The sequence below is a fragment of the Dermacentor albipictus genome, chromosome 1 (genome assembly GCF_038994185.2).
Source record: "Dermacentor albipictus isolate Rhodes 1998 colony chromosome 1, USDA_Dalb.pri_finalv2, whole genome shotgun sequence".
In the NCBI taxonomy this organism is placed as follows: domain Eukaryota; kingdom Metazoa; phylum Arthropoda; class Arachnida; order Ixodida; family Ixodidae; genus Dermacentor; species Dermacentor albipictus.
In genome coordinates, this window is record NC_091821.1 from 40,010,903 (window position 1) to 40,028,621 (window position 17,719).

The 17,719-nt window shown below is 48.6% G+C and overlaps 1 protein-coding gene across 5 annotated transcripts in view; it reads left to right on the forward strand.

Moving 5' to 3' along the window:
* LOC139061089 (uncharacterized) overlaps positions 1 to 17,719 on the forward strand; it is a 395,355-nt gene that overhangs the window by 371,177 nt on the left and 6,459 nt on the right. For all 5 annotated transcript variants that reach the window (XM_070540599.1, XM_070540613.1, XM_070540623.1 and 2 more), the window contains one exon: positions 14,322 to 14,462. In XM_070540599.1, coding sequence (XP_070396700.1) covers positions 14,322 to 14,462 — 141 coding nt within the window. The remainder of the gene's footprint in view (positions 1 to 14,321; positions 14,463 to 17,719) is intronic.

Genomic DNA, 17,719 nt, shown 5'->3' on the forward strand with positions numbered 1-17,719 from the left:
GACGTTTATGCGAGGCGTGATAATGACATTGCCGAGCCCGATGTGTGCGCTGTGAGCGAAGGGCTTTTGCCATCCGCTACCCTTGGCGCGACTTGCTTACTTCCGTCGTTGGACTCGGACGGTGGAAATCCGTCGTGGCGAGGAACCAAGAACAGCGGTCGGACGCCTCTGTAGAACGAGATTACCTGTAGGACGAAGCAGAGATTATGTCCAGGCCCAATTCCTATCATTTATATGTATTGCGAACGCACCCACAACGAAGACCAATACAACCAATTTGCCTGTACAACGAAGAAATTCAGACGTTCGCGACGGCTCATTTGTTGCCTTTTCTTTAACGAACGCACGTAGCAGCGCCGTCACTGCCACCTGCAGACGCCACTGAGCGGCGCTCTGCGCTAGCGCCAACAGCAGCGCCGGCGACGCGCTTGGCGAGCGCACCGACACCAGCGAGTGTTACAGTGCTAGTGCACTGCTCCAGAAATCGCTCAACTCGTACGCTGCCTTTTCTAACTCTCCAGTGGGCGCAACGGTTCACGAATACGTCGCAGTTGATCACAGCGTGATCGTCGAATACTAGTGCGTAAAATACGAGTGGCGAACGTAGGAGAGACGTACGCCTCTACAACGAAATTCTTCTACGCTCTTCCCTTGCTGTTACGCGCTGGCATTTCATGATCATGAATAACCGAGTAGGCCGAATTTCAGCTCTGGTAATGACAGCGTTGAATCTAGGACTTAAAGCCAACAGTTAACGACGGGACTCAACGAAGCCAACAGTGATGAAGAGCCTGTAAACAAGCCAATAAATTTTGACGGCAAGGGAGGCGATAGCGGAGTTCGACGATCTACAGCCTGACCTTGCATCGCACCCGCGTTTCGCCGCGTTTCGCCGCGTATAGCATGCCGTGAACCTCAGGACAGTAAGGCCGGCTTCAGTCGCAATTTCCGTCAGACAAAGTATGCAAGAAAAAAATGGCGCATTATTTCACCGAGTCTCTCAAATTAATGTTAAGTAAAGGTTTTCGCTTGTTGAGCGTGCTTCGCATAGTCTGAGTGGTACGGAGAGCGAACGTTACAACGAAGTGACCTGTATGAAATATTTTGGAGGTTCCAAGAACTTCGTTATACAGGCGTCTGACTGTTTGCTGCTTTTCTTTCTCTCACACTGTGTGTGTGTTTTGGGGCTGACCACTCTATGTCATGAGGGCAAGGCAGAGGGCTCGGCGTGCACGAAGATGAAGTTTGCATATAGTGGCGCCCCTGGATGTTGCGGTGCACATAAGAGCCCGCGGTCTATAAAGTTTGTACAGTGAATACGCATAAACCAGCCCATATCATCCGCTGTTTAGTTGCACTTCTCACAAAATCTATTCCACGGGCAGACGTTCACAGCCTTGACCTCTCTGTGGACGCCTGAGCGCGAAGAAAGATTAAGAAAAGGAAATGCAATGAGGGCTAATAGCGAAAAGATCAGTCAGATTAAAAAAAAAACAGCAAGGACTGTTTGCTGCTTACGAAAAAGCGCTGCTTGAAGTCAGGTGACTTTTTCATAAATGTAATCTGCATCGTCATTTTCAACATTTCCGAAAATTTAATAGCTGCATAGAACGAAAGTGTACGTTGATAGAGCTGTAGAATGAAGTTACGTTGAATCTGCGAAGCTGTCTTGTTTAAATGAAGATACATTGACACGATAGCACGCACATAAGGTACGTGCGTAATTGTAGTGCATTATAAACTTATAAACATAACGAACTGTATATCCGTGACCTATATGTGGCCCCAGTGATATAGAAGTGAGGCACTTCTATATCACTTCTATATATTGACGGCACTGCTACTACAAGCGCCGAGTTATTCTTCGTGAGAGGCCAAGGACACGGCATGAAGAAAATGAGTATTTCCGCAGAACCACCGCTCCCGCCCTTGCGGATAAGGATTCCGTGTCACTTGTACCATGGAGCTCCTTCTCAGTGGTAGCCAAGGGCGTGTACACGGAACTGCAGATCCCGCTACAAACTAGATGATTGTTTCTGCCCGTGTTTCCTTCAACGTGAGAGCTACGAGGTGGAACAATGACTTCGGGTTTTGCGGTGGTGGCACTGCCGCACTTACGGATCTGTGCCCGTGATTCATTGCTGGGAGGACGTGGTTTCCTTTGTTACCGGCGCGCCGCGTCTGTTGAGGTCGGACGCCGCGCTTCGGCGTCCTCTACCGTCAGTGTGAATGGGTCCTTATCGCTCTTGCTCTGCCCACTGTGTCCGCTGTCGGGGGTGGAACAATCGTCTGGTCTCCCTTTCTCCCAGCTGTTCATCGCGGTGCAGTCGGGCGGCTTTTCGGGGTCACTGATGCCGGCGCATCGATGGAGGCGAGCGCGATACCAATCGGCGACACTGCATAGATGGACCAACGCCGTTGAGCGCCAAGTGGCGAGGCGAAAGCTGTCGGCCGCATGCGGGGTCATTCTTTCTTTAGTTTTTTTCTCCTCCACTTTCTCCGGCTGCGCTTTGCTTCGGACCGAGCTCTGGCTCCGCAGTAAGGATGGTCCCTATAGCGGTGGCGTCTCCTCATTGTACGGTATCGATTTCACGTATTCTAAGCGTGGGAGAGGCTATATATGAAAGTTGATCGACTCCGCCGCATCGGAAGCTCTCGCGTGCTCGTGTAACCAGTTTGTGTCCGGTCGCCGGTATTTTATGAAAGCGCGGTATTGAACGGCTTCCCGTTTTCAACTTAAGCATGGTTCAAGGGCCGGCCATGCTGAATTGCGCGCACTTCATGAACGTGTGCAAGCTCGTGTACACGTGCAGGCGTGGCAGAACGCTTCCATGCTGTTGCTCAAATTAACGTTTTTCTGTCGCTTTTGGTTGACTGCTGCTCATTCCTTGGTTGCGGATGTTGATGTTGCTCTACAGAATTTAGCGTTCATGTGGCCGACGAGTTCATTTGACTATGGACTGTAATGTTCAGTTTGTTTTAAATACTATGTAGTTCTAGGACCGAGGCTACTTCAGAGTGGTTTTGCTCCCGTAGGGGGCCTCGATCTAGTGAGAATGACGGTTCGAAGTTACTGCGCGGCTTTTAATCCGAACATCTGAGATGTCGACTTCGACCGGCGAAATGATGTCTCGGCGCACATCCCGACGCATCTGATGGGTGACAAGATTGACAAGATGTTGTGCTTTCCGTTCCAGTCACTGGGGTCACGCTGGGCGAATTCGTGCCACGCATGCACGCACACATTCTGCATGTTTGCACAAAAATAAGTGGAAATTATTTAATTTCTTGGGCCTTACGACTCCCTGTAATGAGGGACTCCGTAATATTTTGTCCACCTGGGGATCTTTAACGTGTCCCCAGTGCATGGGTCAGGGGCGTTTTGGAATTTTTTTCCGTTCTTGAAAGCTTGTTGCGAATTTGATGATTGCTTGATGTCGAGTTCGCGTCTCTAGAAAGTGAGGCCGAGTTCTGTCCCCTGCCCCCCCCTCCCCCCCCCCACATCCGTCTTGACCTTACCGCACCTATAGATAGGTACTAAGAAAGACCTATTGTAAAGTCTGGCTGACAGATGAAAACCCACTGTGGGATAAAAGTTGTATAGGCAGGGGTAAAGTGCCTCAGAGAGGCTGGCCGACGTATCGAGAGGTGGACCTATCTTTGTAAAAGGCGGCCTTTCATTCTTGGCGTCTTAGTTTTAACGGGCTAGCAGAGTGACATCACGTGGTGTCGCTGTCGGCTGCCTGTAAAAGAAGGAACTGAAAAAATAAGTACCGTCATTTCGCGTTTCTAGGCAGAGTAGTGGGGAGGACCGATTTGGAAAAAGAGGTAGGATAGCAAGGAAACGGGGGAGAGGAAGGCAGTAAAAAGAAGTAAAAATAAAGGGCGGGAGTTGGGAGTTGCGTCCGGATTGGACAGCCTCGATAAACTGGTCATAAAAACGATAGGTGTAAACGGCACGCATGTGGGCTTTGAGGAGGTAGGCCCACCCGTCGGTCAGCGCGAGAACAACCGACGAGAGGACGGTTAGGTGAAGGAATGGCTGGAGGTAGTTAATGTAAAAGGACCTGAATGACCTAATGCTGATGCGGCGGTAAACTTTTGAAGACCTGAAGCTGGGGGCATGAAGTGTGTAGAAAAGAACGGGGGACGCATTGGGGGTAACGGGGTGGTCCCTAACGGGACGTAAACCTCCAGTAAATTGGCGTAGGCGTCGTCACTGCGGTCAGACGAAAGTTAACAGAGGCTGAGGAAGACCGGGTGTGCAGACGCCGCAAAAACTACATCGACGTACGGGAACGTGTTGGTAGCAATATTGTCCTCTTATATATATATATATATATATATATATATATATATATATATATATATATATATATATATATATATATATATATATATATATATATATATATATATATATATATATATATAATAGTGCCCCAGTTGGTGGTAGTTGCCAGTTCGCATTCTTTCTCCTTTCTGTGATTGTTTTAGTATGCATTTGCAAATATAAATCAGTCAACCAAGCAAACAAACGAACATTTATTATATTGTACGAGAACAACTAAGAAGCCCTTACACCGGCGCACTTAAAAAGTAATCCACAAGACACCATGTACAGAGAAGACCAATGTGGTATACAAAAACAATATGAGGCAGAAAAGCAAATAAGGGAAAAGAAAACGAGTAGGCGGACGTGAAAGGGAGTTAATCACAGAACACGCTTATCTACACAAGTACAGAACACAGGGAATGAACCCTGAAATATGTCAGTGCAGGCAGAATACTTATTACATGTTTTTTTGAAGCTGAGCGATAGGACATGTAGTGATTATTGCAACATGGTCACGCAGAAAGCTTGAAATAATAATAATAATAATAATAATAATAATAATAATAATAATAATAATAATAATTATAATAATAATAATAATAATAATAATAATAATAATGTCATGACTATGCTGTGACCGCTTCCGTATTGTGATCATTCTGTTGTGTCGAAGGCAGGGGAGTTATCGGGCTTGTTAAAATATTGTTTTCCTTTATTTTCCATGTTAATTTATGCCTTCTTGTCCAACTAATTTTCGGTGATGATTTTAGATATCTTCATTGCTCACCGGATGCGTATATTTTTTCATCGCTGCCTGCGCAAGTTTCCTGCGGCGACAATTCGCGATCGCTTGCAGAAAGCACAGATCGGAGCACGGATGGATCTGTCCGGCATTAATGAGAGTGTGTTGATTATTCGCGCGCCGTGTGCCGTTTGAGTCCCGCCTGCGACTTAGCGTCGAATGGGCCCGCTCATGTTCGGCTGGCACTAGAAAAAAAAAAAAAAAAGTCGTCAGGTCTGCTTCACAACAGCGTCGTATTGCAACGCGCCAACGACCTACTCGCTTTGTGCCCATTTCGGGCTCCAGGGTCCTTGCACTAGCGGGCCCTTTCCTCCGGGATAAAACCGGAGGTTGTCCCGCTAGCTTGTCGGGGTCGTCCGCTTTATCTTAAAGGCAACCAAAGCAGGTTTCATTTTTATTTTTCCGCATGTGGCGGAGGAGACTGTTCGCGCCCGACCAGAGCCGCCGGCTGCGTGATTGGAGTGCAGAATCGCCGGCCACGTGGTCTTTCCTGTGCGCGCTGTTGCTTTAGTAGCCACACTATATACGTAGCCGCCCGGCGTAGCGCAGGTTCCAAAGCCACGAGAGACGCTGCTGTAAGAGAGAGTATAGTTTAGTCAGTCTCTCGTTGGTGGTGGTGCCTATATCGGTGGTCACGAGTATATCGGCGATATTCACGAGTGCTATCTTGTGGCGCTAAACCATTCACTAAGACACCATGGCTTCATATTATCGTGAGTATAATAGTTCTTGGAACAAGTTACCGGCACTAGTTTCCTCGTGTTCGCGAAACAAGCAACTGGAATGCACTGGTGTCACTTGGGCCGCATTTAGCAGCAGGGATCGCGACTGCACTCTCCTGAAGCCTGCTTCTAGGCCGCCGAGTGTGGAAGATTAATGAAGGAAGCGCTGCGCGAGCCTGTGTGCGACGTGTGCTTCGGAAACGTGAGGAGTTACTGGCCGAAAGGAGAATGCGTAGCTCACTGCTCTGTCACCACTTATAGCGGACTCGCGTACTCCCTTGCGTCCAGCGAGGCTAGAGGGCTCGCATTGTTGGCCGAGAAAGCTGCTGAGCTATTTTTCGTACCCTTTCTTTTGCAATGCACAGAAAACGTAGATTGTGCCCTGTAATAATTCTGGCCGGTTGGGAGGGCGGAGGGGGGGCGCACGGACATTCGGACGCCACCCTCTTTATACCGCTATCTCGCCCTGTCGCCGCGGGACAGCGTAAAGTTCCCGCAGCGTCGCGAAGCAGTTGCGCGATTATCCTCGGCCACGCCGATATAGTCTCCTTTCTCTAAATCTTGCACGGTCAAACTCCCCGTCTTTCGCATCTCATTCTTCTCTCTCTCGTGATGGCTCCTGAGCAATCAAAGCACAAGCAACTAACAATCGATGACAGCAAAATGACGTCTGTGGAATCGGCTGAACAATTCAGGACTGGGAAGGAGAACTAGCTGGACGGCGGGCCTCCTTTGCGCAGTTATGCTGCACCATTTAGCTCAAAGCGGCCCTAATGCCAAGGAGGCAGGATGAAAATGTTGCCTGTAAATATTAGAACGTGAAATACTGGCATTTCTAGCGTTGTCTGCCAGCCACGTGTTGCCAGCATTAGCGTCGTCCTTTTTTCTATTTCCCACTAAATAACGATCGTCAGCGCTTCGAGCGTCATAAATAACGAGCGTCAGCGCTTCTACGCAACTCATGCAGCAGCTGTGAAGGGCGCATGCAGAATGCTGCGCGCGCTGACAACTGCATAGAGCGTTACGCGGTGCGAATGCGAGGAATATGTTCATCGCCACGTGTTCGGCAACAGCGAGAACGAGCGTTTTAGTACCGCGTCCAGGAATGCTTGCTTGCGAAGAGTCAGCAGACAAGTCCGGCGCAAACAGCGGAAGCACTCCGCAGTCGCTTTCGTTGACTGAAAATGTTAGGCGACACCCTCTGTGACATTTTACCGACGGCGAAATGCCGTTGGCGTTCCTGACAAGCGTGGCTGAGCAGGCGGTGATGTCGGAGTGTCCCGACACCGTCGTCCTGTGTGCACAGGAAAGGAGCGCGCGCGACAAAAGAAAACCCGAGCCGCCGCGATGTCCTTGTCCCGCCTTCGTCGCTGGGTTTGGAAGCGGGCACTTGACGGCTCCGGCATTGCCGCCGCTCGCTCGCTCGGAATGGCTGACTGACGACCCAAGCGTGTGGGAACGCGCCGGCACGCTCGTTTCGCTTGAACGGCGAAAGCCTTGGACGCCGCTCCGCGAGGCTGTTAAGTGCGCGCCGTCGGTTCCTGCGTTTTACACATCCGCGAAGAACGTTGCACAGTCTACAGAAGGTGTAGGCGAATTTGGGTCGTCTTCAGGACGTCGGTCTTTCTTTCGATGGTCGATCTTTGTCTTGCGGTCTCGCCGAACGGTGGGCATGACAAGCGACAACGAAGGCATCGTCGTCCCTGTCTTCGCACACGTTCTAACGAGATCCACGCGGGCGCCTTGCTCAGTTTTGGACTCTAATATGCTTCCTCGTAGCAAAGAGCATTTCGTCAAAGGCTCTTGTTTACAACGGTATGAGTGAAAGGGTGAGTTCACCGCCGCTTGTGGCGTCGTCCACGCGCAGCAACGCACTGCGTTGGTCAGAATATGAACTTATGTCATTAGTGCTCGGCTTTTCGCCGCCGAAAGCCTACCCGACCGCGCACCGGGCCGACGGCCGTTTCTCATTCGTACACAACGACCAGTGGCAGTCTTAACAGACGCGCCCCCGACATTGTGCTCGGGACGTGGCGTGCGGCGGCAGGGATCGTTGTGACGACAAATGGCCACCCGTCCACATCGCGGGAGATTTGCTCTCGCTGGATGGCGCGTATAACGTCGCATTGTGCTCCAAGCGCCGCGGCTGCCGGTGCCGAACGAGTGGGCCTGGAACGGGCGTGTTCACCGTTATTCTGTCTCGCTTTTTCCTCTCTTTCGTCCCTGTCATTATGGATCACGCGAGTAGCGGGTGACACCAAGTCTGAGAGCGCGGACGCACGCGCTGGTGCTGGCTTTTGTCCGCGTGTCGCTGTCCCACTGCGGCGTGTTGGGGGTGGTGCATCTTCTTCGCCGGAGGCCGCCGCTGCGGCAGCAGTGGACAGACTGAGCTCGCAGAGCGCTCCGCTATCCTCCACAGTCCTTTGTGCGTGATCGCTGTTCCAGGCAGAGGGATTTTGCACGGACTCTTGTCGACGCGTTGGCGCATAGTGGCTTGTCCACCGTAGTGGGCCAAGGAGAAGGGGTAGCAGCGCGACGCGCCTGGCACCGGCACGTTGTGTTTTGGCAGTTAAGCAAAGGGTGGCGTGTAATAGGAAGCGCGTCTGCTTGCTCTCAGCCGAGGGTGAGAAGCGTTTTTTTTTTCTGTGGTAGTCGTAAAAAAAAGTCGCAGTTTTGCACGAAAGGCGAAGCCTCGATTGCGAGAGCAAATTAGTAGAAAGCTATACGAAGTAAGGATAGTAGTTTTATCGGCCATATAAATTTAGAAACATTCGCTTACGAACTGAATTAATAAGCATGGTCCATAAATACTTTGTTTAGCGCAATACAACGGACACGTGTCCGTTGTATTGTGCTAAACAAAGTATTTATGGATCCGCACCAACTAGTCCGCCAACGCATTGTGCTGTAATAAGCATGGTATCAGCGCGCACAAGCAAACACGAACACATCACACTCGATGAGCGCGGACACTCGCTGCAAAACGCTGGACGCTGGTGTGAGCAAGCGCGGCAGCAGCAGGGGGCGAAGCGAGTTTCATGCGGTCTATCGATTCAACGCGAGAGGGGCGTGGACACAGCGCGCACCAAGGTGTGAGCCGTTTGCAGCTACCTGTCAAGTAGTGTACTAGACAATGATCGAGTGGGCCGAACGGCGCTCTTCCGCTGAAGCGCCGAGTGTGGACAAAATGTGCGAGGGCGCTGCGAGCGAACTGGGTTGGAGCGGAGACGCGCTTGGCCATAGCCTCTGGCTTGGCGGCAGTTTCAACGTAATTTCGCTGCGGGCGCTGAGACCGATTGCGCGTGTACGCTCTTTTAATGGCGTTTTATTTCAACTGCAAATTTATATTGACACCTTTTCGCTACGTATTCATATCTGAGGCACGGGTTATACAACATGAACTCTTCTATTTTGCTGTCGCTGTCAAGTGCGTCGTCTGCTAGCGAGCGCGCGTTGGTTGCGCGGACGCTGGCGTACGCCCAGTTTTTCTCGCAGAAAGTCTGTGCAGTCAAAAATTTTTTTCTAGTTTTACTTGCTTTGATGCGCCCGCGACCCTTGTAGACCGGTACCAACTGTAGTTTTAACCAGGTGAACAGATATTTTTAATTGTGTTCAAAAAGTAACGCGTTGCAGATAGGCCACAGAAGTCGCCTATCTGCATCATGAAGCTGCGTAAGAAAATTTTATTGATATCATGTCATTTTACGCGCGCTTCTTGTTGGTGGAATATTGACCAGGGACAATGATCACCGAAAGCAATATTGTAGTGAAATAAGTCAGGTTTATTCATTGCTTTGGCGCGAAGAGATGCAGATGACCAATGCACTCCTAGATAAATCTAAGGGTACATAGACGTATATGTCCACGACATTTATGTAAGAGAAAAACGATCAAATATTCTAAATGCACTGATTGAAAAAGTGAGAACTCCCGTCCGGAATAAGCGTGTTTTCTTTAAAAGCTACACCAGCCCCGCGTGAACCAGTCGACTTTCCGAGAAATGGAATCAAGGCAATTATTGGACGTTAATGTGAACCACTGTGTTAGCGAAAAGATATTGCCTATGTACTTAGAGTGAATCGAGGAGACCGGGAAGACATTACCATGCAATGTAATCTCCGTGGCTTGTCTGGCGATCTCCTTCAACGTGCCGGTAGGCGAAATGAAGTAAAAACATAGTCTAATCGAACGGTATTTGCTATCCAGATTGTATTCGACTTCGGAATTTGCTTAAAAATAATCGAAAAGTCGTTTCCGTTCGAATACAAACTTCTGAAGTGTCGAAGGTGAGTGGCCGATGCAAATTAGGACTCTTATTCCGAATTATTGTTATTCTGGAGAGTTGTAGCTGTTGCGCAGAGGCGCACCAGTTCATGAGAGAATTAAAGTACGGGTGCTAATCGCTTCTGCTGAACGAGTTCCCAGTTGTCATTCAATATAAACGACCCGTTTTGGGGCACCCTGTAAATCTTCTAACTTGATTCAGGCAAGGTAAACATTTCTTTTTAGAGTCATATCTGCAACCCATTAAAACTGGGTGCCCAATGTGGTACCACACTTGTCTTCTTGAACGAACACAGCAGATCTACAAATATCTCTACGTGTATGAGAGGCATGCCGTTTCTTTAATTGTTTCATTATTGTCCTTATGGTAGTGGACCGGATAACTGAAAGCAGCCGTTTGTAATGCAGAGGCTGCTTAGCTGAGCTGACGTACAGATGGGAACGGCATTACATTTAGGTACGAAATATTAGGTATGCGTAACATGTTTTTCTCAGAAATCAGAGTCGAGTATAATTTATTTCGTTTACGCCCCTAGAAGAAAAGCCGATGGACGCAGCTACCTTCTTTATTTTTTTATTTTTTCAGGGGAAATTCTGGCGTTTTACGTCTGGCGATATGGTTATGAGGCACCCTGTTCAGTTCTCACTACCTGGGGTTCTTTAACGTGCACCTTAACAGAAGTACATGAGTGTTTTTCATTTTGTTCCCATCGAATTCCGCGACCTGGTTTGAACCCATGAGCTCGAGTTTAGCAGTGCAACGCCGTATCTACTATGTAGCCACTAATTAGGCTACCATGCCGCTTTTATTTTTTGTTGTTGTAGCTGTTAAGCATGGACTGGACAAAAAATTTCGCACGTCATACGGGCCAAAGATTAGCCTATATAATGGCTACCTAAAAGTGTTTTCGGCGCCTGAGGTCGGACCGCAATAAATTAACCCGTACCAATTACTTCGCATTCGTTTACGCGAGGAAGACGGGAACATGAATGGAATGTTGCACTGGGGGCAGTTTTTCTTTTTCTGTAAGAATACTTCCCGTAAATCTGAGTAGAGGGCGCCGGATGGTGTACATATGTTTTTATATGTGCCTCATCCATATTTAGAGTAAGGAACAGCCGAAACTCACTTGGGGCGAGATCCGGAGTTTACGGTAGTTGGACTCTGAAAATTGACCTCAAGATGACACTTTTTGCAACCGTGGAGGACATCAACGCCAATGCGACGGCGAAACTCCGACAGATTCCGAAAGAAACTTCTACCGCTGCTTCCAACAATGGCAGGAGTGATGGGGCAAGTGTGTGCGCGCACAAGGGCCCTAATTCGAGGGCGATTAGGCAAGGATTGCCACAGGTCGTAACATTAGCATGCTGAACCACCATTCCGGTAACTTTTTGACTACCCCTCTTAGTTTAGCAGATTTTCGCCGATAAATTGAACCGGCGCTGATACGGCTTCATAGCGATGGCCACTTTGGGCGTTCATGCCATGAAAGCGCCTACGGACGATTTGTGCAGTTTCTTTACCGCCCCGGCCGGGAGCGTCTTCTCCGAGCCTCAACAACAATGAAGCGCAGCGCTTCATAGAGGACCCAGACCTGAGCATCGCGGCACTGAGTAATCATGTGCGCAAGGTGTTCGTACATTACACCTCCTTTGTCTTCAGCGCGGACATCGAGATAATTTTAACTTTCGCTACAGATGTCTTCACAAGGCAATCGAGGGTAGACGACTGAAGAGAGTTTCTAAAAGTGATTGTTAGAGAGGACAAGCAAATTACGAAGGGAATATGCACTGAAAAAACAGTTCAACTCGTTCAATTTGCTGTATTTGTGCAATGTTGTAAAATGTGGGAGGAAAGTCGCGTAGAAGTGATAAAGCTTTTAGTAATTGCTCGTTTACTCTCGTGCAGTAGTAATTGGTCACTGTAATAAATTATATTGGGGAAAAAGTAATTGTCCTGAAGGTCTTGAGGGTACAATAAGATAAATATAAAAAAGTTGTAATTGTTTACCTTTTTTCGGTGACGTGTACAAATGTGTTAAACTCTCGTAGCGAGAGGCAGGCTTCGCCACTTGTCTCACTCGCCTAGTGGGGAAGCACGTTTGCCGTTTGGACTAGTGCGTAATGTTTCACGAATTTCGGGTGGCGCTGTCTTTAGCAGCAGCAGCAGCGCGCGCGCGCGCGCACGCACGCGCGCACACACACACACGCACACGCACACACACACGCACACGCACACGCACGCACGCACACACACACACACACACACACACACACACACACACATATATATACACACACACACACACACATATATATACACACACACACACACATATATATACACACACACACATATATACACATACATATATACATACATACACACACACACATACATATACACACACATACATACATATACACACACATACATACATACATACATACATACATATGTATGTAATATTTCCTATTTTATTCTAGTCTGACTTAATTGTTTTCGGAACGAACATTCTGGTTTTGTAACATAGTGTTTAATTACCTTGGAGCCCAAAGTACTTTCGTGCATGCACTCTGTACATTAGTACTGTTTGAATTGCAGCATTTGCTTTGAGAAATTGCTGTCTAGTCAGCTTTATGCATTTCGGTCATTATGCTTACATCCCGCTGTACATTTTGCTTAATACTATAGGTTTAAAGAGATCATTTAAATATGAGCGTTCCTATTTAACGGGTAATTGCATGACCCCTCATGCTTTCTGCAACAACTAGGCTTTGGCTGGCTGTGAACAAGTCAGGGTGCCTGTTTGGGGCGGCACGTACGCCATGTGCATACGACTGTAGAGTCAAACACATCCATTTTGAAAGCGAACATTAAAATTAAATTCTAGCGTTTTATGTGCCCAGAGCATGATCCGATTATAAGGCACGCCGTAGTGGAGGACTCCGCATTAATTTTTACCGCTTGGAGTTCTTAAACATGCATCCCATGCACGGAACACGGCCGTTCTTGCATTTCGCCATCGAAATGTGCGCGCTCCGTTCCTTATTTATCGCCATAATTGACTGAGTAAACTGCGTGGTGAACAGTTGAACTAAATAACCGCGCCTGCTTCTAACGCCGCGTGAACGTTAGCACACCACGGACGTGTTTCCATATAACTGTAGTAATCGCCCGCGTCGTTACGATATTCTGCTCGAGGAACAGTCGCATTGCTGCCTTTTTGTGTTGCTATATCTCGCATGCCTCTGACACGCCCTACATCTTTCGACTATGTTGCCAATGAGGTCATAGCATACAGATTGAAGTGCCATTGGAAGATCACCGGCATGTCTTTCACGGCCCAAGCCGGTAGTGGTGCATCCAACTGCACCGAAGTTCTCTGCCGCATAAACAGTACAACATTCTTTTAGCGTTTGAGAGACGCAAAAGATACATGCTTTCATTGATATAAAATATGAAAGCTGAGTAATGTTTGTGGAGACGCTCAACCCTATCTGGTATCCGATATTTTTCCCCTGCATGGCTTTGGAATCTAGCATTTGGTTTCTCCGCATGATATGCGACGGTGGGGATTATGGCTCGGTAACTTCCTGTCGCGTCGAAAAGTGACGCCAGTGTATCGATTGACTTTGAGATAACTCAGGCGCAAGGGAACTTGCTGCCTTCTCTTTGGCTTCGGGACAGCGTCGCGCGGGGACTGGGGCGCTTTTCGAGACGCTCTCGCAGAAAGCTTTTCATGTGACTATGGGACGGCGCCCTCAGTGACTAACACGATCGCTGAAACGGTCCTCCGTTAGAGGGACTTCATCCGCTGGCGACTTAAACGTTGTTGTCTAGCATGCGTGAGCATTATTCGCTCGGCATGCTTGTGTGACGAGTCTAACTTCTTCAGCGTGTTTCCATTGAGGGAGTATTCCTTTTATGTACTTTGGCTAGCTGGCTCATTGTAAGGAACGTGTGATAAATGTCCTTTTGTGTTTCCACTACTGTGGGCACTGTGTCCGTTCTTTCTTTGACACTTAGTACACCCCATGCGCTGAACCGTTTCGGGCAGTGTTCTGAAGTTAAAGATGTGTGCTTACGTATGATCACTAGCGACTGCTTGAGCAGTGCCAGCGAGTGTAAGGAGTGACCTACCTCAATGTTTATTTTCACTTTTTGTTGCAGCATCCTGAATGTGAAATGGACGGCCCAGAGGAAGCCAGCGAGGCCGCCTGCGGCTCGGCCGCTAGGAATTTGGCATCGGGCGTTCCAGGCCCCATTTTCTTCCTGATAAAAGAGCAGGCCAAGTCACTGCTCGCAATTAAGGTAGGGACACCACCACGCCTTCTTCGCCTGTGCGAAATGGCTGCATGCGTTAGGTTGCACCAGAGTGCCAGGCCTGCAATGTATTAGTCAACAATAGCTCTTTGATAAGTCAAGAATGCAAATGAGGCACCTCCGTTTTCCACGATCCCAGAAAGTAGTTGCCTCCGCAAAGAGGAGGTCCCCATTGGTTCAGCAGCTACAAACACAGACGTCGCATTCGCGTACCACGGGCATGACCGGTCAAGATCGGCATGTAACGCGATGAAGGCAATTCGCAATATAAGTACGCATGTAAATAGTAAAGGGGAGTTTAGAAAAGTGTCTACAGTAGGGAGAGGGATTACCGGGTCATCGTGCCCAAAAGAAAGCTATAGATGCACGTAATAACCATATGGAGCCAACTGTGCAACAGTGTCCTTTTAGGGGAAGGTCGCGCTGCTGCGGCTGCGCTCTTTCAGACCTGCACTGTGGTGTGGAGATCCTAAAGGGACACTGGAAAGATTTTGTCGGTTGTGTGCAAATGCAGTGGGTGGATCTGTCAGAGCATCAAGAGACAGATTTATTTGTTTATTTTTATTTATCTATTAAATACTGCGGACACGTGGTCCAAGCAAGGAGGGCGACATATGGTACATACAATGAAAATCGGAGTGACAAAACATAGCCATGAAATTGCAAGATTAGGAAGTGGGTTCAATTATACAATTCCATTCGGTTACAGTTCGAGGAAAAAAAAAGAAAGCTTATGTGTGTTTGTTCTTGCAAAGTTAGGGGTTAATGCATCATGTCTGCGGTGGCGTGTAGTTCTGGTCGATAACTGCAGTAAATGTTCAGATGAGTTAAGGGATAAATTATTCGTGTGAAGTAGTTTAAGGAATTCAAGTGCAAGTGCTCTGCGTGAAGCGTGTAATTTATTATAGACTTTTAAAAATCTGCATCGCTCGTGATTGCTGCAGCGCCTCGCCCTGCGTTTTCAGCCGCCTTTGCCTGCTGTATGTAGAATTTGCGAGTGACAACCCGTAAGAACAAATACAGGACTGCAGTAAATGGAGATGTTCCTTCAGACGTATGGTCCACTCCCGCCTGGAAATTCACATCGCCTGCTTCAGCTGTGGCGACGGCAGCCGATGGATCGCGGAGGGGTTCCCTCATGAAAATAGGTCTTCTTTGGCGGCAGTAGCATGAGTGGCACCAGTGCTGCATCGCGCTCGTCTTGCGTACTGAAGCTATGTGCAGGTATAGTAGACTGCACCGGTTGCAGGCTGTATAAGGCGCGAGCGCCGCACGTCAATATCAGCACCAACCTGCTTGGTCATCACGGTGGCCAACCGCAGTTATGAAAAGAATGCCGCTTTTAGCCGGTTCCGCATTTGTCAGAAAGCCATCTTTTGCGTATAATTCGCCTAGAATGGTAGCAGAAAGAAATCGCAAGAAGCCGAGATCCGCAAAGAAAGCGTTGCGAAGAAAACTGAACGCTCCTTGCAACTCCTTGAAGTCTTTAAAGGGACGAACAATCGAACAGAACATTCATCGAGATAAACCCTCTGACAGATAGATAGAATGCCTATCATATTGGCTAAGACGAGCTGGGTTTTCCTCATTAAACGTGGATTGATGTTTTTATTTCTTCATTAAAGGTAGCAAAAGATTACCTTTGGCGCCCCAGCGGCAAAAATATGAAGGTGCATAAATGCCCTATCACGTGACCTACGGCGTGTACGCGGCCTCTTGTCATTTTGTTTATATTTAGATGCAGTACGCTTTTTTCCGTTATAAGCTTTTTCTAACTTACAATGTGCAGATAAGAATTAGTTTTCGATGAGCTGGTTTGGCTCGTCTTTCGACAGAATAACGACGCCGGGGGCCAGCCAGCTACGACATAGGCATCTACTTGTGGAATAACGCGATAGAAATGTAAGAAAGGTCTGTACAACAACGCAGAATTAATGTACGAGCTTTATATTTTCAAAAATCGTTGTAATGGTCGAAAGATGGATGGTTAACCACATTTGCACTCACTCCTGGGAAGGCAGAGCGATGGGCAGCTTTCACACTTTGAGAGGTGGGTTATTTGGCATCGTTCCCGCTCCTCAGCGTTGGTGTAGGAAGGACTCTTTCTTTTTATGCGAAGCATATTACGAGGGCTCAACCCAGCTCCTCAGGCGCGGCGGTGACCATGAAATCACGTGACACCGTGACGTCACGACAGAGGAGAACCGGCGCTCCAACTCCCGCCGTCGCTCGCGGCGTCGCGCCCCGCATCGGACGCGGTGCGCGTCGAGCAACGCAGCGTTCGGCGCGACAACGAAATGTGCGCCTGAGCAAGCGCCGCACGCCTGAGCCGACGTTATGCGAAGCATATTACGAGGGCTCAACCCAGCTCCTCAGGCGCGGCGGTGACCATGAAATCACGTGACACCGTGACGTCACGACAGAGGAGAACCGGCGCTCCAACTCCCGCCGTCGCTCGCGGCGTCGCGCCCCGCATCGGACGCGGTGCGCGTCGAGCAACGCAGCGTTCGGCGCGACAACGAAATGTGCGCCTGAGCAAGCGCCGCACGCCTGAGCCGACGCCGACGACACCGGCTTTTCTGCGACACGAGCTCCTTAACGCTGTCGCGTTAAAATAAAGGCTAGTATGCTTCGCATCCTGGGCTTAACCTTAGCTAAGCCACAGCCATTTTTAGAAGCTGCGCAGATCGAAAAATTGTGTTTACTAAATATTCGCGTGCGTTTGAAAGTAACCGCCGCAGTTGTAAACACTACCGAGGGTGAGCTTGTCATTGTGCCATAAAAGACTGGGTCCTGAAAAATCGGTTGTCAGTCCTTTTAAAGTAGTGATATACCGCGTGTCTGCCTCCCGCCCAATGTATGGGTTCGATTCCGGATGTACATTTTCTTTCGTTAAAAAAATTATTTCTAGGGTAGAGGAAATCTTATAAAATTGCCAATTTCACCACATTCACAGTTTAGCGGCAGCTCTAGCCTCGCTGTGGCAGCGCTTATTTTTTCTACTCGCAGCTATAACGTAATCTTACGAACGTAGCATAGAGGCAGCCGTAAAGTTACGTATTAAATGTTTGCTTGTTATGAGGCTTTTGTCAAACATAAATAATAGCGCACACAGCTACATTGTGGTTTGTACATTGCAAATACGCTCGCAGCAACGCGGTGAACGCACGGTGGCGTCCGCCTCTTTTTTGCTTCATGTAGCGCAAGCAAGCGAACATTAATTGCGCGTCCAGCCACGTCCAGCC